General features: G+C 33.3%; 1 protein-coding gene across 21 annotated transcripts in view; it reads right to left on the minus strand.

The window, feature by feature from the left end:
• Nucleotides 1–27,356, minus strand: part of SOX5 (SRY-box transcription factor 5) — a 946,176-nt gene that overhangs the window by 384,412 nt on the left and 534,408 nt on the right. For 2 of the 21 annotated variants that reach the window (XM_088798423.1, XM_088798403.1), the window contains exon 1: nt 5,767–5,943. The exons of 14 other annotated variants lie outside the window; for them this stretch is intronic. In XM_088798423.1, the coding sequence (XP_088654549.1) occupies nt 5,767–5,804 (38 nt within the window). In that variant the 5' untranslated portion in view covers nt 5,805–5,943. Of the gene's footprint in view, nt 1–346; nt 486–5,766; nt 6,007–27,356 lie in introns of those variants that run through there. 5 more of the 21 variants (XM_088798436.1, XM_088798413.1, XM_088798428.1 and 2 more) reach the window with 4 other exon arrangements.

The raw sequence follows: 27,356 nt of genomic DNA on the forward strand, positions 1-27,356 counted from the left end.
TTCTGGGGAAAAAGTCCTTAAACTACCTTGTAATAGAGTAATTGCTTTCAAGCTGGGTGACAAAAGGGCATAATGACCGGAAAATGATACAAAAGAAACAGAAAAAGCATGTTAACAAGTTTATCAACAAACCTGGGTAATTCTCATGAAGTACAGATTAAGGTTCAGTGGTTCCAAACTGGCAGCATTCAAGTTGGGTTCATATTTGGGTTTTTTGTTTTGTTTGTTTTTTTAAACCACCTGTCCTAAAACGACATTGTTTATGCTAATTATCTTTGTTTATGCCACAATTCTGTTTGTTTACTACATTCTTTTAAAATACCATATCCCTATAAACAGTTCTCACCAGAATTCTTCTAAATCTTGTGTCGGTCTGGTCCTTCTCGGCAGCCCACTGAGCAGAACGCAGCTCTACAATGAAGGCGCAAGAGCTGGGAACAACTTTGAGTCTCTGACTCCTCAGGCTGGCAAAGGCAGGGAGCACTGCTGAGGTTTTACTCAGGCTCCAACGGAAAAGGATACTGAATGTGTAGAAATGCAACACCCCCCTATTGGACAAGCAGAACCATACGCCACAGCCACAGTATCTCCAGAGGAGATGTATGAACTCTCAACAAGTAAGTGAAGAGAAAGAATAGATCATTTTAAAGGGAAGGGAGTGCAGCTTCCAAACTGCAGGAGAAAACACAGTCAAACTGCATTCAGAAAGGAATAAAAAATGTCTACTGAACCATTATCAGTTCCTGATTTAAGTGAAGGAATATTCTCCTAAAGGATGTCCGAAGAAACACTGTTCGCTTAAGCAAAACAGTGTCAGTCTTTAATTTTTTTTCTTCTCTAGCAACACTATTTGATCATCTATATAACACTACATGTTAGTAACCCCACTATATGTTCACGTATATAACATTCAAAATTTACATCTAATATAAATGACGATGATGTCAATCAATGAAAAGGAAAGACCGAACGAAGCAAGGAAGAATTTGCTGTTTTACTCTATTTCTTGCTCATCAAAATATTTCTATTAAGAGAAAGATATTTCATATTGTGTTGAAATCTTTGAACATCTTTTTATCTTATTGTCATCATCGGAGTCAGTGACCTGACATATTAAACTGTATGTGAATTAGTACAAGATAAATATCTAAATTAGTTTATTTCTCATACTCTCAGTTAACCTCATTGAAATTATAAATGAATAACAAATTATGGAAGAAAAGGAAAATCCATCAGTTATACTTATTTAACTAATCTCTAGAAAGGGTGGTATTCAATCTACATAATACACATCTGCATTATACATATACTCATTAGGTGGCTTGAAAATTGACAGTAGAAAGAATAAACAATAAAAATCAGATTTTATCCATAAATGTAATATTATTTTCTAAATGCATTATGAATGCAATTCATTTGAAATAGCTTCCAACTCTATGGAGGAGTAATGTGCTAAAGTATTAGAACAGGTTTTATATTTGCCTCTCAGGTATGATGCACACACATACAGATTTTAGTTAAAGGCTCCCCAAAAACAGATAAATACTTTCTTGTATGATTATTATATTTGAGAAACAGAACACACCAACATGTGAAGTAATAATAATATTCACACATTTTTATATTGATCAACCTGCTAAACACTGAGAAGTATATAATGCCACCTGACATTGACTCCTTAATTGTTCTTGGTATCAGTCAGGTCTCCTGCTAAGTCTTTGGGGACAGTATTCCAGCATGAATGTGACAGAAGTGTAGTTTGTCCATTGCTTCACGCAAATTACATTCCAAACTAATATTTTAGCTCACTTAGCTTGCAACTTATTGGGATGGTAATTAAAATCTGTAATCAGTTATAGTTTTCCTTTACAAAGTATTAGTAAGTAAAAAATAATAAAATTAACAAAGGCAGATATCAAAACGTCCTGAAAACATACTGTCAAAGTTAGAGGTTTACAGTTGCCATTAGGTGACAAATGTGAACAGGTACCTTTCCTTTGATTCACACCTAGAGATTACCTGCTAACTTGAATGTACTTATACCATGAGCACAATGGTTTAAAATTTGTTCTAATTAAGTTGAATAAATCTGTCTAGATAAAAAAAAAATATATTACTATAGCCAAACTTTAGGTAATTCAAGCACTGCTAATGTCAGAGATATTCTTATAGACTGCTAATAGCAATTTTTCATGGTCATTCAATAGATTAATTTTTCACAGTACCTGATGTGTATTTCTTTCTTCAGAAAAACACTGAAAAGTTTCTTAATGTGAAAAAATTATTTCTTTAGTCAATATAACCACAAATAAATTTGATGGATAAATAAGGTAAATAAGTTAAATTTTCATTACAGAAGGTTTTACTCTTGTAGTGTTACCTTCAACATGTAGAAAATAAGCAGTCTATTGTCTGCTCCCGTTTTGAGAGAAGCAGTCAAATAGGTGATACTATAAACTTAATTTGCTTCATCTCACTAGATTGAAACCCAATTTTTTTCTTTCTATTTATTATCAAATTGTCTTCTTAAGGAATCATCTTGCCTTTTACTTAAGTCTCTAACATAAAGCATTTAGAAAGTGTAACAAGTTGCTTAGGCATAAAACTATTACATTATCAAATAGAATAAATATAAATATAAAGGAAAGAAATAGAATACAGTATTACTAAGAGTATCAAAATTGTTTTTTTTTTTCCATTCATCAGAAACAAATTAATGTTGATATTTAAGGCAAATTTTAAATATTTTCAATCTATGAATATGAAAAAAGTAGATGGTATTCCTAAAGGAAAAATCCTAAATCACATTTTTTTTGTTATTTATTTTCAGGTAAATATATAATTTCACTGTCTTCTTTTAAAAATTTTTAGGAGAGTTCATGCATTCATTCTAATGATGCTATTACTTTTAGACCATGTTGCCAGTTATGTTTCCTCTAAATAGCATGACTTAAAAGACTTTGCTTACAAACAATTCCTTAGAACATACTTTGTGTCTTCATCTCCCACCTGAGAATTGTGCTTTTCATTAGTCATAATCAGTTATGACAAGGATGCATGAAAATAAAAATAAATTTTTCCAACTTCTTTACTGTTTAGAATCATTGTTTAATTTGCTCTACCTTGAACATTTTAACAGACAATGAAATTGTTATTACTTTTGAATTATTTTACAACTGTTTATTAGTCTGACAGTATTGATCATGTTCATTTCTAGGGCCAATAATACAGATATAACAAACCTAAATCCTAATTTTGATTCTGAAATTTAAGTTTTGAATATTCTTTAAAGTTCCAAATAGTCTACAGGTTGCAAAGAATAACAGATGATGGACAAGACTCTACCAATGCATCTAGAAAAAAAAAGATCACATAAAACTTCCAAAATACATGAACCCCAAACAAACTGTTTATATCCTCTAGAACAAAATTCTCTATTTCATAAAGAAATTTAGAAGTCTCTTTTCAGATTTCTGACTATGTTTTAGTGAATAACTCATCTATAGCAGGTGAGTAAATAGAATCAAATTTAACACTCGATGGAAATAACCTACTTATTCAGTGAAAAATGCAAATATTTAAAAAGGCAAAAATAGCTGACTACATGTGATAATGTAGTTATAGCATATACATCCCCTTTGGAGAATATAAATATTCCATATTGAGTCTGCAAGATATACTCTATATGGGTGACTGGAGACAAACTCACACACATAAATTCAATGTAAACAAATAGTAATGATTTACTGAGATTTTTGTATGTATTACCAAGTATAACCACAGGGGAAATTATTAAGAAATTTTATATTCTATGACATTTTTCAAAATTATTTTAGTTACTAATATTTCCAAATATGCTGTCTATACTAACAACTCTATTGATTACCACTTGCTTATTTAATTAGCCAGTTAGAAAAGCATGCCTCTGGGTGACAAAAAGAAAAATGAAATTCTCACCAGGAAGGAAAAAAAAAATGTTAGGAGATTTAAGAATCAGAATAGGAAAGGAAAAGTTTAGTTTAAAAAGAGATAATTGAAAACTACAAATAAAGTTCACAGCAGGAAAGCTTGCCTGTATAGAGAAATAGGCTACAGCCTGTTAATATGTAACTACCATTTTATAAGAACAGTCTTTTAAACACTCTTACAAATCAGACTCTGAGTTTTATTTCCAAAAAGTATACAATTCAAGAATATTATTATTTAAGTGCTACTCTGCACACATGTTAGAACACTTACTCTGAGATATTAAACTGTTACAGTAAGCAATAGTATGATCCAATATTAATAACTTCAATATCTACATATGAAATAGGCTATATTTGCAAACAAAAGCTACTTTAAAGAGTTAATACATAGAAGTTTGAAAATATGAATTCAAAACTATTAAGCAAGCTCAACTACTCACTTGAATTATCTAGTGAGGATTCACCTTCATTTGAAAAAAAGAAAAAGATGAAGAGGAAATGAAAAAAAGAAGACAGTATCAAAGTATATATGTTGGCTATTTTACTTTCTTCCCTGATCTAATATTGGCTTCTCTAATATTTGGCAACATTCAAGCATTATTTTATTCTCAGTATCCTTCTCTTCCATTGCTTCACTTCTAGGATGTTTTAATCTTTGTCCTTTCTTTTTTCGTCTTTTCATATCAAATTCAGTTGTTTGAGCGATGAACAGCTTGACTTAGCATATTTTTAACCAGCTGGTCTAGCACCTAGCTTGCATTGCATAGTCAGATACAACAAATGTTTATACAGAAGGTAGCTTTCATGAAAATGAAAAAAAGCCTGGGTATCATGCATCCTGGCTTTTTTTGGCTTTTTCAAAAAAAAATTCACCACACAGAATACAAAGTTTGAATTCTTTTTAATGGCAAACAAAATTCTATTTATAGTTCAAAAAAATGAACTTATGCTGGGATAAGAACTCAAATTTAAAAATTGCAATGTGTACTTATAGGAACACTAAGGGCTAAAATTCTTTCAAAGCCCTGCTTTACTTGAAACAACATCAAATGGAGGGATATTGCACATATTTCTCCAAATAGGACCTAATTAATTAGAAATACACTTATTCTCCTCACAGCAAAAGGGGAAATTACAGTAAGCCAAAATTTAGTTTAAGACAGCTAGTGCAAAAAAGTGGCCACTAAAACTTAGAAAGGGATCATCCCCATTTTCCTTTTTTTGACATTTCAAAAGTAATATACTAATAGATTTCTGTAATGTTAAATATGCTTTAAAAAAAAATCTGCTCTCTTATATCAACAAAAGGTCATGTGCTTTACTGAGTAGCTTCCAAAGTTTTACGGAAGGATCAAATAGGAACTTATAGCCTCCGTTTTAACCAGCACTAAAACCTTCTGTCACCCCAGAAATTACCAGACAGAGATGTTGAAAATGGTTAACACTCTGCACAAAAGCATTTAAAAAGGTGTAGAAGGAAAGAAAAATATCAATGAAGAAAGAAAGTAAGAAAGTGAATGAGAAAGAGAAAAGCAGCGAGTGGAGGACAGAGAGATGCTTAATGTTCATTTAATTTCCTGTTATAGGACACAACCTAAAAACATTAGCAGAAATCTCGGAGACTTTACAAATCAGTTCAATTTGGTGCCGACAATCACCACAAAAAAAACAAGACTGCAGAAAACACTATCTAAAAGCTTTTCTAACAAACAGGGGAGCATCTTCCAATTGATTCAGAGACCACTGTAAAATGGGAGAGTTGTACTTCAATATATTAGGGGGAAAAAACTGCACTCACCTTTCAAACTCCTGAGGTAAATCAGGGTCAGTAAGCATGCTGGAAAAGCACAATTTCCCTTTGTCACAGCAGCCACCTATGATCGTCTCCAACTGAACCTGTCAAGTGAGTCCAAACCTTCTAAACCAATTGATTTTCTCTCTCTCTCTCTCTCTCTCTCTCTCTCTCTCTCTCTCTCTCTCTCTCTCTCTCTCTCTCCCCCCCCTCTCAATCTCTCTCTCTCTCTCTCTCTCTCTCTCTCTCTCTCTCTCTCTCTCTCTCTCTCAATCTCTCAATCTCTCTCCCCCTCTCCCCCCTCCCTCTCCTAGGACTCCTTGACCAGTCTCTTAAAGGGGTAGCGCACTTCCAGCAGCGGGGTCTGGCCGCTCCCCCCTCCACGGAGCCACACGTTAGCTCAGGCTGCACCGCACTAGACAACCTCAGGGTGCCTGTCCTTTCCTTTTAACTCTCTCTTCTAGACACCACCGAATGTGAGAAGTCAACTCATTTAACACATCTCCCATACTCTCTCTCCTCTAAATAATAAAAGTCACACACACACACACACACACACACACACACACACACACACCAGTGTGATTTTTTTAAATGCATTTACTGCTGATTAAAAAATACATATATACTAACAGCACCCCAATTAAACTGCATTATTAACTAATTAAGAAAAAATGATAGTAATAGCATTTATACACAAAGAATTGTGATTGCTTCTCACCCCTTTCTAGGCTCTCCGTGCGCACACGGAAACACACACACACACACACACACGCTCTCACACACAACAATCAGGCATTGTTCTGAGGGAAGAAAAGCAACTTTGACAGATTGAAATATAGCAGAGGCCCCTTCAAGGAAACCTGTAAACAACTTGTCACTCACTCTGTCGGTCTCACTGTTAGCTCGTGCTTTCCACAAAGTGGTGCGAACGTCCTGGCAACCCAACCAAAGTTTCCTCAGCTCCAAACTCCATAAAACACGATGTGCGATGTGGAGGGGAATAGGTATTCACATGCCAAAATAACACACACATGAGGGAACAAAAATGCAAACCCAACCGAAAAACGAAAACAAAAAGATGGTACTAAGAAACTGTCCTGTTAGGGATTGCTGGGGAGGTCAGGGGTAGGAAGCGCTCCCCTGGCTCTGGATCGCTTTAATTTCCTCTGCACAGGCAGCCACAGATAACAAGGTGGACAAACTATGGCTTTACAGATCCTAAGCTGGCTGGCAAGGCACAGCCTCCATAGCAGTTTCAATTATCTAGATAAAAATCTGGCAGGCGAGGAAGGTAATCAGGTAATGCACCTTTGACATGAAATGACAGAGGCACATACACACACACACACACACAGACACTTACACAGACATGCATGCAGAGATGGTGGCTGCCCCGTGCACCGCAGCATCTGGTCAGGGAGTAAGCATACACTCACCAACATGAGATAGTGTGCATTCTTCACACACACACACACACACACACACACTCAGTCACTCACACACGCTCTCCTCTCCTACTGGGAGGGTTCATTCTGCACAAAAGGCTACATTACAGAGCCCGCCCCAATAAGGGAAAGAGAGAAAAAAAAGCCTTCCATTGTTGAGAGGGCAGGTCAGTTGATTAGATTTTCTGTGGAGAATTCCACGAGGAAATTCCCTTCAAAGCCGAAGTGATTAACTGGGGGCTATTCTGGAAATGGAGCAGACAATGGCTCAATAGTCTGCACAGCCAATGTCCAGGCTGGCACTGAACTCACTTTAAAAAAAAAAAAATAAAAGCCAGACTCCCTGTTCTTTTCCACACATTCCCCCCCAACCCCCTCCACTCCTTCCAACTTCCCCTCCCAATTCCTTTTATTTTGCAGCTGGACAACATTAAGGGCCTTTAAAACCACAAGGGTTGACCCCACAGCAGTTTGATTAGGTCCCACTTTTTTTTTTTCCTGGCGACAGGCAGACAGTAAGTTTACTTTCTTAGACATACACAATGTGACACTATATACATATTCTAAATAGCAAAATCAATTATTAACCTTCTCATATGAATAAATGCAGTCTTCATTCAAAGCTTATAGTTTTTTATAAAGTTGATAATAACTTAATAATGAGATCCATCATTCACAGGGTATCCTAAAAATAAACGTAATATATATACTAGAAAATCAATGTGGAATACGATTTAAGCATGTCACTATGGAGTTAAGGCACTAACAAAACACAGAATTATGACCCACCCTGAAAAAGCTGTTAACAAGGGATGTGGCAAAAATGACTTGATGCTGACATGATTTTCATTTTCAGCAGTTGAGGAAGGGGGAAGGATATTACTCACTATTCTTTCTTGTCGTTAGCCTCAAATTATTTTTTTATTACAGCAACAACCCACTCTTATATAGAAAAACGAGAAAATTGTTGCATTTATTTTAAATATCTATTTTCAGCCCTTATGAGACCTACTATTTGATAAACTCTAATTGATAAAGTATACCAAAAAATTTCTTTTTTCTATTGTTAACAGTAGCTGTGGAAATTAGGGAATGGTAGCTGCATGGCTACATACAATTTAAAAAATAGTTTTTAAAAAATTTTCCTAATTAGAGAATCTTGTTTCCGATTGTATAGAGTAAAATGAAGAAGGTGGGAGGGTAAGTTACAGGGAGCAATGGGAGCTGGAGTCAGGAAGAGGAGGAGGCAGCGAGGAGAGAATGCAGGGAAGAGCACAAGAAGGAGACATAGTGGCAGCATAAAGATAGAAACAAAGATAATGGCCATAAGGCAGGATGCTGAGATCCGTATGGTCCCAGCTGCTGTCTTGCTACAGCTACTACCTCTGGTTGTTCTGTGCAACTCTAATCCAGAAGGTCAGCAGTGCAGGTAGGAAAGAGAGTATGATTGTTTGAGGCCAACTACAATATAAAGGAAAGATGCTCATATCAGAATCTTCCTTGTCTTTGGTTTTGTTTTGTAGACATTTAATATATGCATGTATAAGTATACATATGCCAAATAAACACAAAGAATGTATAGGAACATGTTAAATGGTTTGGAAGTCAGTTTAAGATCTCAACATATTTCTAGAAATGTTCCTGTAGCCATTCAAAAACAAATTATTTCTTGCACAATCATCCCTGCTGAATGAATTGAAATAGACTAGGAACTAGACAGAAAATTTGCCAAATATAATAATGATCATTCTAATAATGATATTTTGAACAAATGGAACCCCCAAGCTCATAAGGAATTTTGTTGACGTGGATTAGCTCATGAATCACATACAGCATAGAAAAGAGGGGGCATGTATGAGGACATCCCTAAGTTTTCCAGTATTTAAACTTGGTGAAAAGGAATTTAAAGTCATACAACTGGTTAGTGGCGCATTTGTTACACGAAGCTGGATCTTATTTCACTTGTGACACCATAATACAGAATAAAATAAAACTCCAGAATTTATAGCTGACTGAAAATCCCAAGATGGTACTCACCTTTTAAGTGATCTAAAAGGCTTTTAAATAATTGGTAATGAAATCAAACTTGATATAATCTCATTGGCGATAAGTTAGTACTGTATCTGATGGCTGAATGAAATAAATATTTTTAAATGTACCTCACTAGGCCATAAAAGTTTTCTTTCATTTGAATTCTATATTGCAAATTAAAATTTCTGCAAGATTTAGAATGCCAGCAAAAGAGAAAGCAGCTCCAAATTGTTATCAAATCCTGTCATTGGTAATTTCATTAAATGATTGAATTGATCCAGTCAATCCAATGTTTAATAGTAAATTACTAAATCTTTTCATTTTACATTAGATGATAAATGTCTAAATATTAAATATGTTAAGGACTACAATATTCTTTATCAATTACATGAAAAGTTTAACCATAATCAATTGGTTATGTATCTGGTATTCTCTACATAGAAATTAACATCTGAATGTGATTTTGCTATACTATTATAAGTAGGTCTCCAGAAGGTTTCATAATAATATGTAGATTGAGACGCACTTTAGTATTCACTGAACATCTATTAAATTCTTACCAATATGTTAAGTGGGAATGACTTTAAAAGAAGAATTCAAGAAAAATTTGTAACAAATCTAATTAAATATATATATGACCAAAACTCAGATTAATTATTTCATATCCAAGCCCTCTAAGGCAAATACATTAAAAGTTAAAACCAAAATAAATAAGCAAATGAACAAAAAGCAATGACACGAACTTAATTGAACAGTAATTAAACTGATGGGAAATATAAAAATGATCTACAAACATAGATATACAAACATAAATATATCTTCAGAGAAGACCAGAGCACAAACTACAATAGAAAACCATAAAATACAATTTTTCATTTAATGAGTCTCTTTGACACTGCTGCAGCAGTATTATGGAAAATGGAATGAACCTGAAAAAGTGTGCTTTTTAGCTCATGTTGTTTCCATTGCAAATATAAAAAGGAGACTCACACAAGCTAAGGAAATGTAAGATACGCTAGTGAATGCTGCTGGAAAATTCTCAAAGAGAGTATCAAGAACTTTTAAAATCACAGACAAATTATTTCCAAATTTAACTCCTTACAGGCAGTGTTTCAAGCGAATATTTCTAATATTTCTCTCCTCCTTTTAAAAGGAAGTATTTTTGATCCTGTATTTTTAGAACTATTAACATCTATTTTAATAACTGAAATTGAAATACGTAGTCATAGGTACAGATTACACCTTAATATTTGATATATGTTCCTACCAAGTTTCAGTTTTCACGTTTTATGGAACTTGGAAGGCTATTTTTGAGAAATAAAACTTTTAGTGTTATAATCACAATGAATTTAAAGCAAATCAATGTCAGACACAACCAACATTGTATTGAAATTAACCTGACACAAGAGGCATTAGGAAAATATTCACCTAATATTTTCCTACTCACTGTTATTTACTTTGTCACAAAAATATTTAAAAAGAACCCTCCCTCTTTCAAAAAGTGGAACTTCCAACCAATGTATATATCTTGGAGCCACATACCAAATGAATGATGAACTATTATGTGCAGCTTAAAATTTTTAGAGTAGACTAAATTCTTGCAATTGGACCTCTTCAGAAAAACACCTAAGAATTCAACAGTTTGTCTTCTTTTTTAAAGACCTAAAATTCAGTTCTCCATAACACATTTCTTCCAGGGAATTGGCAATGATAGCCTACTTATGGTATTGTCAGTTGGTTAGTCAGAACATTAATATGAATTGTCCCCAGATTACATGTTTGACCAACTAGTGTTCTTCAAGAACATAATAAGAATTCCTGTTAGAAACTATTGACTCATACTTCTGTCAGAGATGATGCCGTTCCCAGTAATAGCTACCACTGTTTGACACCAGGCTCTTGATCTCTTTCAGAATAATTTGAAGAAATTTAAAAATGATAGATTTTATTTTTTGAGAACTTTCTATAAGTCACTGTGACACATGTAAAATAAAATTATCTCATTTAATATTTAAAACAACAATATGAGATACGTAGTTGTATTATCCCAACTGAAAAATGAGGTAACTGTGGCTTACAAAAAGAAAATTAATTTGTCCAAGGTCCAAAACTAGTAAGTGCAGAGATGGGCAACACCAAAGTTATGACATCTTTCCTCCAAAGTTCTCAAAAGGCACCAAATGACAATTTATTTCAGACATAGACTAATAGCAATTAAATATCAGTGCACAGGAAAGTGCTTAATAAGAATGCTTTAAAGCTGAGTGCATGTCCAAACTTTAGACAAAGTTAGATTGAGTGATGAATGTCCCATGCTCACAAATAACTTGATATAAAGGATGAATTTTATACAACATTAAAAAGAGTTAAAACAACAGTATCTGTATCCTATTTGTGGTGATAATAAAGATAAGAATTAGTAGAAATCATATAACTTGGCTCTCTTTTAAAAAATAATTCCTGGAGCGGCAGGTTAGTTCAGTTGGTTAGAGCGCGGTGCTATTAACAAGGTTGCTGGTTCGATCCCCACATGGGCCACTGTGAGCTGCACCCTCCACAACTAGATTGAAACAACTACTTGACTTGGAGCTGATATGTCCTGGAAAAACACACTTAAAATAAATAAAAGTTTTCTAAAAATCCTAAATATTGTCCTATTATAATTGCAATTTTTGGAATCCTAGGTAAAATACCTATTTTTCTTGTCCCCATGTAAGTACTTTGCAATGAAATTTCTATCTTACAGAAATAACTGTTTCAGGCAAAGTGTATCTATTAGGAAGATAATACCAACTGAGCTTATACTTTTATTATTTTTACTTGTTACACAATCATCTCTCCTTGTGATAAGTAGTGATGTCTAATGATTGTCAGTTCATGAGGATGATAAAGACATGAACTAATCATTCTGGTGGTAAAAATCAGACACCTACTGAGAAAAAAATCCATATTATCCACGAGAAGAGAAGCCATTCAAATGGGACCATACCTTTAAACAGTGCTCCTGGCTACCAAACTGTCTGTATTGTAATTTCTCAACCTGGAAAGAAGTTCAGGGAACACACTGCACTGACATTTTAAAAGAGGCAGCAGCAAAGTGAGAAGTAGTAGCATAACAATATTGCTACAACATGGTTTTGGTTCTTACTTATTAGATTATTTCTGCAAAATATTTTACTACACACCTTTCAGAGAAGTTTTTCCACTGTAGATGTCGTATGTATTATATTTCTTCACACTAATTAGAGCAGAAATAAGAGCTAAAACTGAGTCAAGTATGAAAACGTTTGAACATTTCACTTCACTTTTAAGTCGATGACACTTGTCTATTCTCTATTTTCTCCTTTGATAGCATACTAAATAAATGACAAATCCTATTCATAGGAAATGAAAATGTTACCCCTTACCAATGTATAATCTACTTATATCTAGAACAGCACAGAATGAATTATGGCTAACCTGGAAGTTAGGAGGTCTGTACCGTAAGAGTCTCTATTCCTTCCTTACTAGTAGTGTGGTATTCCTTAAGTATTTCACATCTCAGGGAAGATGAGTTTTAAGGTCCCTCTCGACTCTCAAATTCTGGCTCTATAATCTCTTCTTTGATAAATCAGTTTATAATTTCCAAAATAAAATGTCTTACCCTTCTCACTCTTATCTCTGCTATATATCCTTTTTAAAATTTGGAAGACTAGTCCCTATAGTTTATTTTAACCCTTTAAAGTATGTCATAACATTCACACATCAATACAAGACGATGAGAAACATAAATCTTTTATTAATTAATGTTAATTTGGCTAAATTTAATTCAGTTAAAATGACCAATTGGTCACAGAAAAAAATGACCATGTTTTCAAAAGAACTAATTTTATAACGGAATTCATCTATTTGTGAATCTAAAAATGTTTTGTGCTTGAATTTTCAAGTCACATCTTTCATTTTCTCTAATAAGTACAACTACATTTATTAGCTTTACCTAAGTCGATGGGAGAATTAAAAGTTGTTTGTTACTACACTGAACATGGCAGTGACTGCCATGTGGGGGAAAATAAATACATGGGGGCTCTGCCTTTATCCAGAATTTCAAAACATCAAATGAGAAAGTCAAACACAAAATAAAAGTTGAAATGTTAGAAATACTGACAGGCAAATTATGTTTAAGAAAACCTAGATTTAAAATGAATTTTGTGAACACTCTATAGAACCCCTGCCAAGTAGCATTTTTTACACATTATTGTTAAGAAAGATTACTTACTGCCATAATATAGATATCAATTCAGTTAGGCTATGCACAGGATGAAAATGCAAGAAAACAAACTTTACCAAAAAATGTATTAATTCAATTACTCAATAAATATGTATAGAATCTTTATACTTGTATAGTAGACCATATATATATATATATATATATATATATATATATATATATATATAAAAATTTAATTTTTATACTGCATACTCTCATAAAATGGAAAAAAAAAGTAAAACAATATTTGTAAATTCCCCTTAAGTTGGGGAACTATTTAGGTATTAAATGGTATATTAGTATTTAAAAACACCTAAATATTAATCGACTGAACAAATCATGGGCCTGTAACTGGAAACATTTATTTTTAAAACTTGCTTAAAGTCAAATCATAGACTAAAATATCACAAGCATTTGTAAGATATGTCAGCATCCTATACACATATTTAAAAATATAGAAGTATGTGTATGTCCTTCCTGGTTTGTGGACCAATTTTCAGATTTATTCAGTCTTTATAGGTGGACCACACTATTCTTAATAAATCCAACCATATGAACACTAAAAACTTCTGAATGACAAAAGGTACTGTAAACAAATCAAAAGACAGTTGAGAAACATATGCAAACCATATCAAAGGAAAGAGCTAGACTCCATGATATGAAAAGAGCTCTTTGAAATCAATGAGAAGAAAGATAATCCAATAGTAAAGCAGGCAAATAATATAACTGGTTCAAAGAAAAGAGAAATGGTTCTTAAACAAAGGATGCTCAACATCGTTTAATGAAAATGCAACTTAAAACTACAATGTGATAACCATTTTACAACCTCTCAGCTCGGCAAAAAATCAATATTTTAACATTTGATGTTAAACTATATTATTTATTTATAAGTAATGTATTCTCTTCCTTGCTATACTTCCTTACTGATAGAGTTTACTTCCTATCCCGTTGACTTTATCTTAGACATGTGACTTGCTTTGGCCAGTGGAACGTGGAGCTTTCTGTGTGAATGTTTGATTTAGCTAAGTCACCTTATCTTGTTTCTGCCTTTCACCATGAAAATAGCATAACTCATATAGAGACTATTCTACCAGCCTGGATCCTCAAATGAAAAGAAACACGGAACATTCAATTTTGAATGTGAGTCCATTGCTTATGTTAAAGATACATAAACTAAATTATTTAAATACACATCTAATTAAAATCCCTCCAATGGTTGCCCATCTACTATACACAATAGTTCTCAAATTCAGATCAGCAGACCCCACACAGACATATTTTCAGGGGCTGGTGATTAATGTTTAATTATTTATTATTAAAAAATATTTTACCTGTTAGAAAAACCAAATTCCCATTTTTAATGATAATCTTCAATTTACAGATACAGATATTTTCATAGAATATAATTTTAGTTTCTAGAATGTTTCTTTAATTGAAATTAAAGACCCCAGTGAATATATTCTTGGAGTATAGAATTTTTTGCTTCACAAGAGTCTTGTATACGAACTCAAGATTGAGAGGTAACAGCCTTATTATAAATCATGTGACTCTTCATATTCTGTCATCGTCTCCTTATCCAGCCTTCTCTCTCCCTATATGCCATGAACTTCATGCTCCAGCTCCAACAGACAGGTATAGCTGCAGGCAAGCAGCCTATTATTTCCTCCTTCAGTGATTTTGCGTGAAATGTATATTTTTTTTCCTGGAATATCTTCCACACTCCCTTATCCCAATTTGTCAAGCTACTTTCTACATATCCTTTAAGATTTGTTGAAACATCAGACCCTACTGGAATCTTATCTTGATCCCTCACCTGTTATCCTTTTTGGGACTCCCATCACACCAAGTATAACTTAAGTTCCTACTACTTAGCTCTAAGCTCTATAAAGACAGATGGCTCTTGTTCATTATTGTATCCCCCAGATCAACCATTTCAAGTTCTTAATACCCGTGGCATTCTCTATCTGAAGCAAAAATCCGAGAACTGAGGACCCAAAGTTTGTGTGTACTAGTATCACAAGGCCATTGCACAATTGGTTTCCCAAGATTGGAGCACGCTCCCCTACTCCATTATCACCTTTACATCTAGGTTTATAGATTACTTCCTCAAAACCACCTTCCCTAGAGTAGGATTGAATGTAAAAGACAAACAACATGTGGTGGAGTGTTAAAGTTCAACAGAGTGGTATTAACAGAAGTTGGGAATTTGGGATTCTTTTGTGGGAAAAGTGATGTTACATTGAATATGATAAAATGGCAGAACATATATGCAGAGGTTTCCAACTTAGAAATGGAAATATTCCACTGAATTGTATAAAAATGTCACAGAAAAAAATTGATTTTATTTTGTAAGTATGAAAGGCTATTTTATAAGGTGAGTAAAAACCACTAAACTAAAAACGTTAAAAGTTTCAAGAAAGGACAAATAACATAATGACAAATTTTTAAAAGAGGTCTATTTAAAAAGCCATTGATCTGGACAATTAGTCACCAGTGAGAGATACTCTCAAAATCCCAGGAGAATAGAGTTCATCTCTGGCAAATGAAACCATCAATTCTACAGCCTTCTCCCCAACCTTCCACAGAAAAAAACTGGAGAAAGAACATAGGGTCTCCATATTAGGAAATTCACGAGAAACAGAAAAGCATCACCTGAAAGAATACTCTAGGAAAAAGACACCAGTGAAAATGTTGAAATCAAAACATGTCTAAAGTTTTTGAGAAAAACATAATGAACTAGCCACTGTTTCCATAACTTAATGGACTTCTTTATTAATTTCATAATGGCAATAATCCCTGTCAAATACAACTGCCGTTGCATTTTTCCATGTGTCCAGATGCAATTTTAGCAATTAGGCAGTCACTGCCATTTTTGATTGCATTTAAAGTGATCAAGTATGCAATTGCTCACTGTTGTCCTTTCCTTCCAGTACAAAGATTGTAATCTTATTTTTGATCTAAAAATATTCCATTTATATCTCTTTGTTGATAGATTTTCCTGTTGCTTTATTTCAAGGTCCTGTAGAAATCATTAGTGACATTATGCCAAGGGCTGAACCTCATGAGCAACCTGAACAGTTTGATTCACTGAAAATACAACCCACAATTCACTAAAAGAAAATGCAATAATGATCCTGTACCATTAAAACTGTTAAATTAAATGGAGAGAATCTAATGATTTCCTCTTATCATTCTGATATTCCGAAAGTATGGCAGGGGAACGATAAATACGAGCACATATGTTAAAGATCACCACTCTATTTTAGTTTAAGGAAAGCAAGCAACTTCTTTTAAAAGGAAGCTACACTATTACTAAAGGACATTCTACTGGATGCATATAAGTACAAAAAAGGGCAAATAACCTCCTCTAAATTAAAACATATTTAAATAAATTCTTAAGCCAATTAAACAAAAAGGAGGCTGTCCTATTGTCATGTTGAGTAAGGAGAAAATAGGAAATGCTGCCTGAGCCTAAGACTAGCTATGAAAAATGCAAATGAGATACCATTTATGTTCTATTAGTTCAAAAATAATAAATTAATCTCATTTCTATTTTTCTGTACTTCCTGTCGAATGCATATAATCATGCTTTTCGGTCATACACATGCAGTTCTGTCTACATACCTACGGTTAAAGAATTTATAAAAGCAGATGCAGAATTCAAGGCATTGTCCTTGATCCCTGAATCTGACATATTCATAGACAAGCAAAATTCAGTATCAGGGAGAATTAGACTGGTTAATGTAATGACCTGACTGCAAAAAGCTTTCAGAGATATGCTCAACAGGGCTACAACTGACTATATCCTGAGTCTAGCATGTATACATCCATGGAGGAATGAAGTACAAAAAGTTGGAAGACTATAAATTTTATTCAGGGACTTTTTTTGCATTTGAAGTGTACAGTATTTAAATAAGCATTCTGCAAATAAAACCAGGCTACTAATACACTAGTTATAACTGCTTAATAAAAATTTAAAGCTAAAAATTCAAACTTTTTAGCCTTGGAACACTTTCTCAAAAACAAAAACAAAACTTGAGGAGAACTGAAATATTAAACTAAAGAATAAGGATGAGTTTGTGTGGTGGGTGTTGACAGAGTATTCCATTAAACCCCTCTCTCTTCAAAGCATAGTTAGAAAAGCATCACACCAAAATAATTCTAAATATCTGCAAAAGCAAATTAAGATATATTATGGGAAATTACTATTGGAATACTAAAAGAATGTAAACTAGATACTTATAAATCTTTTATAACATGTACTGTAAAATGCCTTATTTTATGTTTGCCCCTCTTTTCAAAATCTATTATTTTTTCACTATTCCAATATACTATATGAATGTAATTATTTCCTACCATTCACATGTGTTCCTCAGAAACACTCATTTATTATGCCCTTTATTTACATTGCAACGGATCCTGAGGCAGAAAAGACCTATCTAAGTTACTAAGTATTATATGCTTTCTTTAAAGACCCATACTGTCCTGTTAGCATAGGGGTTCCAATACAGGATATCCAGGAGACTATAATATTTTCACATCTCCTTCTAGGCCAACCTTGAAAAGGAAGCTAACATAATATACTCCTAGAGAAGATTGTTAATTATTTTCATGTGTAAAGTCCAAGATAGCAATGAATGCTTCCCTAAGTGTTTATATACATATATATATATATATATATATATATATATATATATACACACACACACACACACACACACACACACATACATACATATATATGTATGTGTATATATATGTATGTATGTATTTAGATATGTAATATACCATGTAGCCCAATACAAAACACCTCAGGGTTTTTCCAAATGCTTCAAGCACCTCAAATAGAGCAAAAAGGCTTTATTTGATTATTTTAAATACAAATGTATGTTCGTACATATAAATACACATATATAGGCATCTGTATATCAATAAAATTAAAAGCATGTTTACATACTCCACTAAGTTTGGCCCACCCAACAGAAGGCTGGTAGGCTGTGCTTGCAAAAAACTAAACTTGAAGAAGCAGCCATTAGAGGTGCTGACCTCGGCCAGGGAGTAGACCAGGACCAGGGAGAAGCAGGCTGGTGGCTGGTGGCCAGTTCCCAGCAGCCTCTGGGCAGGCAGGGCCGTTAGGGGATGAGCCTGGTGTGCGTAACCGCTTCCACGATGTGCCCTGAGCACTATATCATCTACCATGGGACAGGACTTTCTCCGTGGCTGCACTGTCTGTTAACTGCCCTTCTTATGGTGCCCATGCAACTTGTCACACCCAATATACAAGACTGGGGGTCACTGGCATTCACAGTGGCCTGAACACTAAGAATGGCCAGCGTCCAATTAGTCTCAGATGTTGTGTACCGCCATGTTTGAGGCGAAGGCTTACCTGCCTATCAAATGGCCCTTTCGTTTTACTGGTCAGACTTACGGTTCAAGTCTGGCGGCCATAGTTTGTTGGACCATTGTCAGATCCTGCCTTGAAAACACCAGCCACCACAGCTAGGTGGTGGTGGTAGTGGTGACCTCAGGCAAAAAGACCAGAAGTAAAACACGCCAGCACTGTATAACTTCCTGCACAAATTGTGGACTGACCCCCCCCACATAGGGGCTTAGGATCCCCTTGTGATACTCTGCGTGTAACAACCACAACCACTCAGCAGATGTGCAGACCTAAATGACAAATGTTTGCATTCTTACAACTGGCTCTGTAGCACCTTGAGACCAACTGTCAGACCACAGTGATATTCAACCTTTGAAGTTTTGTGTTGTCCATTATTTGATGCAGATTAGTTTGCTTTTTACTCAAGATTCCAAAAAAGCAGCACAAATGTCCTTTTGCATAGTCTTCTGAGTTGAGAGGTAATGGTGTAGGGGAAGAAGCAATGGGAATCCAGCACCTTGTTTCCTCTCCCTCTCCCCTCCATTTCTTCCTCTACATTTCTGAGGGAAACCCAATATCAAATAAATAAATAAAAAAAGCCAGGTACATGGCCTTTACTGGACTTTTTTCCCTCCCAGACAAGGAAAAATAACAAGTTTGTTTCTATATATGCTGAAACTGAAAGGCAGGAAATTTGGGGCAGTGATTGTCATAAACACTGAAGTAATAAGTTTTATATTTCAATGTATTATATATGTTGAAAATAAACATATTAAAATTACATTGATTTAAATGAAATATTATACTTGACCAGAAGTGAGATTATAGAAATGCAATGAAGAAAAATATATTGGATTGCCCAGTAAAGTTAATTAAATCTTATTAATTTATTTGCATATAGGTCAGTTTCTGAACATTGACACTTTATGTACATGATAGCCAGTCCAAATTTGATGTAACATGCATACTGAGTACATAGTTAGTGATAATAGATATGTATTGAGTTATATACCAAACTCTCAGAAGCAATGTAATATAGTGAATAAACACAAACATTTATTATGTGAAGTGAGAAAATCTAGGTTCAAGTCGTAATTCTGCTAATACTTCTCTGATCCTCAGTTGCCTTATTTGTAAATTGGAAATGATAGCAATACCTATGTTGCAAAGATGATATAAATATTTAATATGACAATATACATGAAAAATGCTTTCTGAACTGTGAAGTGTAATATAACATTAGCAATTATTACAATCAATAAGGTATTGTTTATAAACTTAGAAAAGTAACTTCAGTGCATAAAATAAATCACACAAATTCTTATGTAAAATGACCTCTTTCAATAATACTACTCTTCATACCAGTGATTATATTTTCCTCTTGAGTGAATGATGCTGAAAAGAGCAGTCAGATGCTTTCTAGCAGAGGCATGTTTAACCTATAGTCAATTATTTTCAGATTGTTTACCTTGCATACAATGCCTACCATAAGAAAGGAAACAAAAACATTAAGACTCTGAAATAAGCTTTAAATGTTAAGATTATTTAAACATTTCATTTATTATATGATTCATGTGCTGTTTAACATAAGCATATGCACACAGTAAGGAAATGAATTTGAAAAGTCGACACTAGGTGGGTCCATAGTAATGAACTGAGCATTTTAAATTGAAGTGTGAGAAATATCCCTGTTTAAAAAAGATGCATTACAGCTCAAGAAAAGCCAGTTGAAATGGAGGAAAACGAAAAGCTCAAGTTTTTAAAAGGCATATAAAATATACATAAATAGGAAATATAAAAAGTAACTAGATATGCATAATATTCTAAATTATTTTTAATTTAGAGATTTAGCATCTGCCAAAACAGATTCTTTCCATAAAATTATACAGACAACGTGCAGCATACAGTAAAAATAGGAAGATAATGTATAGTCTGTAAGTTATCTAGAATAATAGTTCCCCAGATAAATGTCTTTTTGGTTAAAAACAATATTTTTTTTCATTTCACAATAATTTTAAACCAATGCATGTAACAAAAACACTGTATTTTATTTCTTCAATAAAACATTGTAGGATAGTAGGAAACACGTAAAAATATTTGGATATAGAGAAAGGGAAGTTGGAAACACTTTTTAGCCAAATACTAGTAATAAGACATTAAAATTAGTATAAACAGACCTTAATTTCTTCTATCTGTCTTCATTATCTGACTGTCCTGGCTTTGGTGTTCCTAACTAGAAATTTTTTGAAGACTATAAAGTTTAGTTTTGTGGTTGAGAAGATCTCTAGAATATCAAGGATCTTATAATATCTAGATCCAAGATAATCATAGCTTACATTTATTAAATGCTTACTAAGTATCAAAGCATTGTTATAAACAATCTTTGGTTAGTATCATCCCTATTAGGGTACAAAATCAAAGATATTAAGTTATTTGCCAATGGTCAAATAGTAGGTGACAGTATATGGATTCTATACACCTCTCTAGTACATACTGGTTCTTGAACCCTTTCTGCTAAACTTCCTCAAAAGGGTGTTTACACTTGGCTATTACCATTTAACCACCTTACATTCCCTTCTCAATGAAATACAGTATTGCTTTTACCCACACACAGTGCTACCAAAACTGCTATTCGTAAGATTTAAAATGACCTCTGCATTACTAAATCCAGTGGAAACTTCAATTCTTATACTACTTGAGGTTGGCCAAGTCTTCCTTTATTCCATATTCTCTCTCCTTTAATTCCATTCCAGCAGGGCCCCTGTTTTTCATCGTACTTCTCTGTATGCCCCTTCTTGGATTTCTTTGAATGTTGTTCCTTCTATGCTCAACCTCTGAAAATTGGAACTGCTTGGTCTGAGCATCAATTCTCACTATTCTCTGCCTTACTGGGCAATTTAATTTAATCTCTTGATTTTAATATCTACATGTCAATATTCCAAAATGATACTTCCATCTCAGGCCCCTCTTCTAATTTCATAACTCCACTCTCTTGTAGGCATCTCAAATTCAACATGTCCCAAAAGTAAGCTCTTCAACTTGCTACTCTTTATCCCAATTTTTCTATCATGATAAATGGAGCCAACATCTTCCCAATTGTTTGGGCCCAAAATCTATGATTCATTTATTCTTGACACTTTCCTCTCCCCCTGGCTCCTGTATCAATTTTGTCTCCAAGTCTTTCTAGTTCTATTTCCTAAATATATATTGAATCATTTAATTATCTCTAATGTCATTGTCACCACAGTAATCCAAAGCATTATCATCTCCTGCTAAAATGCTACGATTTCCTCTTAGTCTCTACCCACTCTTGTTCTCTTCAATCCATTTTTTCCCACACAATACCCAGATGGATGCTCTTCAAACAAAAATATGATCATATTATTTCCCATGATTAAAATCTTTAGTCTTCACATTTCCACTTAAAATAAAGTCCAGAACCCTTACTATGGCCTACACAATACTCTTAATTGCTACCAGCTCAAGTCAAAGCAGTTTTATCTGTTACCGGGATATACTAAATCATTTCTGAACCAAGGTTTCTTTCCTTGATTTTCTCTGTTTGTAATAATATTTATCCAATTTCCACTTTGCTAATATCTACTTACCCTTCATTTCAATTTAAATTCTACTTTTTCTGGATAACTTTTCTCTACCTCCAAGCTAAGCTGGCTCAATGTAGTTTTCATTGTTGGAGCATCAGTTGTTGATTATCCCACTTATTTTCAAGGTGAAAAGTAATAAAAAAATTAGGGAAAAAAAAGTTCAAAATGTAGTAAACAATACTAGAACTAGAGTAAGACATCATTTCAGAGATGGCTGGTATGGTTCTAGATCGCATTCTTTTGATTTACTGTCAAACTTGAAAACAAACTGTACAAATATTTTACATGAGCTCAAGGATACAAGTGGGAGGACAAATGTCTTTCTAACAAGGAGGACTCCAAAGTTCAGTGGTCAGCTATCCCCTCCCCAAAATAAGTGAGCAATTCACCAAGTGGTGAAGCCTAGATCCTTTTATAGCATAATAGCATATCAACGTGCACAAGTTCACCTTATCAACATAGAACATGGTCTTGCTGTGCAACTGCCAATCACAGGAGCATTCTATTTTACAGTAATATATGAGTTAGTATGGTCTATCCCACAGCCTATCATAGGGACAGAAAAGTGACTTCCTTCGTCCTAACAAAAGAGCACCTCACAGATTTTCAGATTTTCAGCAACTTCAGTGAGAGATAATTCAGTTACCATGCAATTCACCCATTTAGAGTGTATAATTCAATGGTCTGTGATATATTACTTTATTATTTTTTAATTGTGGATAAATATCTATATATGTATCGTAAAAATGTTATCATAAAATCATATACCATAAAATTTACTATTCTACATGTATAATTCTGCACATTAATTACATTTGCAATGCTGTGCAACTATTACTACTATTTCCATAATGTTTCCATCACACCAAACAGAAACTCTGTAACTATTAAGAAGTAACTTCCCATCCTTTCTTCCCCTCCAACCTCTGGTAACCCCTAATCTACTATCTGTCTTTATAAATTTGACCATTATAGCATTTAATATAAGTTCAATCAACATTATTGTCTCTTTGTGTCTGGCTTATTTCACTTAGCATAATGTTTTCAAGGTTCATCCATGTTGGAGCATATATCATTCCTTTTTATGGCTGAACAGTATTCTATTTCATGAATACATCATATTTCCTTATCCATCTATCTATGGATGAACACAGGATATTTTCACATTTTGCCTATTGTGAACACTGTTGCAATGAACACTGATGTACAAGTATGTATTCAAGTCCCTGTTTTCAATTCTTTTGAGTACACAACATGAGTAGAATTTCTGGATCATATGTCAATTCTGTTCAGCTTTTTGAGGAACCAACATACTTTTCCATACCATTTCAACCAGCAATGAAAGAGGGTTCCAATTTCTCCACAACCTTGCCAACACTTGTTATTTTCTTTATTATTATTATTATTATTATTATTATTATTATTATAGCTACCCTAGTAGGTGTGTCAGCTGATTTATTTTTGTGCAACTAATTCAAATTTATCCAGGAAGATTACCACTACAATTACCACTACAATTACCACTACTACTTCTTCTATAGTGGAGATATTTAGATTTAACTAACTACAAATTAAATTCTACACAATAACCATATAATTGATTCACAGATGGCAAAGGGGTATAGATTTCTTTTTTTCCTTCTCATTTCCTAAAGTCTAGGAAGCAAAAAATAAATAAATAAATAAAATAATCAATTGAATGTTTTTTCAATAATTCTGATATTTTGAAAGAGAACTAGAATCTTTGTTAAATCCTTTATCTTCCCCAAGTCTGTTAATTATTTTGCCAATTAACAGATTTGGGACTGGAAAAAACAACACAGATTTAGAGCTAGTTAGTGCTAAACACTGTGTAAGCACCTTAATACCCACTATATTATATAGCACCTTAATACCCACTATATTATATATTCCTCAAAATAGATTAATAATATGTTGTTATTATTTCCCACTTTATAGATGAAAAAGTGAGACCATTAAAGAACAGTATTTACAAAAGGAATAGATTAGAGTAACAATGGTTTTCAAATTATTACTATAGTTATTCATCTCTGTATTCAATAAATATACATTAGGCACTTAATGAAACTTTACATAACATCTCCGAATATAAAAGAGATAAAAATTACACTGACTTGGTTAAGGGAAAGGCCTGGAGATGCACCATGAGACCCTGTCCACGATGCCTGCCCATAGCACTGCAGTTTGACATAAAAAGTAATAATAATAATAAAATATGAGATGATATTAGTGTTCCTCAAGCTATAATGTCAGTTGAGTATTTCTACTATGTTTCCCCAAAAATAAGACCTAGCCGGACAATCAGCTCTAATGCGTCTTTTGGAGCAAAAAGTAATATAAGACCTCATCTTATTTTACTATCATATAAGACCGGGTTTTTATAATATAATGTAATGTAATGTAATATAATATAATATAATATAATATAATATAATATAATATAATATAATATAATATAATATAATATAATATAATATACCAGGTATTATATAAAACCAGGACTTACATTAATTTTTGCTCCAAAAGACGCATTAAAGCTGATTGTCCAGCTAGGTATTATTTTGGGGGAAACATGGTATATAGGAGTCAGAAAAAGAGCATAAACACCTCAGGGTAATACCGATTATAAAACTAAAAAGCTAAAACACTAAATATATCCTGGACAGATACATTTTTATTTTTATTTTTCTTGGGGAGGGGGGCTACCTTTTCATTTTGTGTAGCTGACACTAACATTGTTTACCTTAATGACTCAAAATACTCTGTACTCTCATTGAAAGTTGAGAGAAAACATAAAATGACACCTAGATATGATCTAATATTAAAAGATGATGGGATTATAGGGAGAAGAATTGTCATAGACAGATAAATTCATAACCAGCCTATCATCATTCTTTTCAAAATCTAGATTATTATCTTCCTGCAAAAATATAGGTCCATGCTAGTTCTCTGAAATGACTAGGCAGGAATGATAGACAGTACAGACAAGAGAATGAACCATTTTGCAAGAAAATGAAAGAGAAAAGTGAGTTGGGGAATCATAATCTTAAAAATGGATTGTTGTATAAAAGGAAAAACAAATGATTAAGGATGAAATTTTGGTCATATGAAAAATAAAGAAACACTCTGGTAGAGGAAAACTTAGGAGAATTACAAAACATTCATAAAAGAAATTTTCTAAATATTTTATGAGAAAAGACAAAATATTGTGGAAGAAAATATTCTAGATATGTTTGGAAAAATCTACTAAATCATGTTGACAAAAAGAAGCTAAAATATCAATCTAAAAGTAAATCATTTCTATTTCAAGATTAGGTAAAATAAATCACATCTATTTCAACAAATATCTGCTTTGTATTAAATTTGTCAGTTATAAGAATAAAATAAATCCATTTCTGTTAGCCTTTTTTACTTATAGGTAGGCATTCTAAATTCCTAAACACTAGAAATAGACACATAGTAATGTGTTTATGGAAAAAGCAATGGAAAACGTTCAAATATTTTATTTAAATGAAAGTAAGTTTTCAAAAATCTTAAAATGTTATGTAGATAACCAGTGAAAGAGCACAATCTAAATCTTCCTTCATTTTTTTTTTCTTATTGACAACTTAGTATAATAACAATAGAGCTAAACTAGACCCTAATGCCCAAGACAAATTCGATGTATTTAAGTATCAAACATGAAGAAAGACCAAATACCGAGTTCATTGATTAGGGTCCTGTTTATTCTTGATGTATTCAGGTCTAACTTTTTTGTTGTTGTTGTTGTTATTTATGTTTGTTAGTTGATTGATTGTTCAGAAGTGTGGTTTGTTTTGCCTTTTTTGTAGTGATTTGTGCTTTGCTATCACTCATTTGTTTGAGTTACAGAAGCTTTGGAATGTGATGTATTTCCTTCTATTGGGACAGTGTGATGTCATTAAGACCATAGATATAGAGCCCAAAATGTCCAAGTTCACATCTCATTCCTGCCACTCATAAGCTACTCTCTGTGCCTCAGGTGTCCCATCGGTTAAGTGAGGCTGAGGCTGATAGTAATAATTCCTACTTGATAGGGTTATAGTAAGGATAAAATCAATGAATATGCCTGTGCCTTGCACATTTATTCACTATTCAAGTTTTGCTAAGACCAGTAAAGAAGTCAAAAGTTTTATATTCTGAGACTTGTATTTAATCCACTATGTCACTTAACCTAACAAAAGTTTATCCTTTTCAACTTACTTGTAAGCAAACTTATGATGGGTAAATTAGAATTAGCATGTTCTTTCCAGCTATAGACATCACCATCAAATATAGTTATTATAACTCATTTTAACTATTAAGCATAACAGTGAGTAAAAAAGACATTTTATATCTATAAATTTAAAGAACAAACTAATTTTTTTTTAAATTTAACTCTCATGAAACAGGTGATTTTAAAATAAAAGTGGAGTAGTTTAAATTCCTTCAGAGTCTATGGAATTTAATGAAATCCTTGAATAGTCATAAAATACTATTCTCTGAACTGATTAAAGAAACAAAGTTCTGTCTGGAATGAAACAAACCTAAAACCTACTTTGTCAAAATTGCTAAGAAACTGACACCAGACAGTTTAACTAAGTCTTGGGGAAATGATTGAACAGTCTCTCCAAAGAATTCCAGTCTCTTACAGACTATGTCTTTAATCATTTCTATGAGGGCAACACTATTAAAAAAAGAAAGTGGAAGATGAGGAGTATAAACAAGAAGAGAGGAAAGGTAGAAAAGTAAAAGTAGAACCCAAGAAACAAATCCAGGGATTGGCCTAATTTTAGTTATTTTATTGAAAAGCAGATGAACATAAGATTTGTTAAAGACTAGAAATCACGTAATTATAAGATTTGGAT

Source organism: Rhinolophus sinicus, chromosome 1, assembly GCF_057876585.1.
Source record: "Rhinolophus sinicus isolate RSI-liver-muscle chromosome 1, RSI-T2T, whole genome shotgun sequence".
NCBI lineage: Eukaryota > Metazoa > Chordata > Mammalia > Chiroptera > Rhinolophidae > Rhinolophus > Rhinolophus sinicus.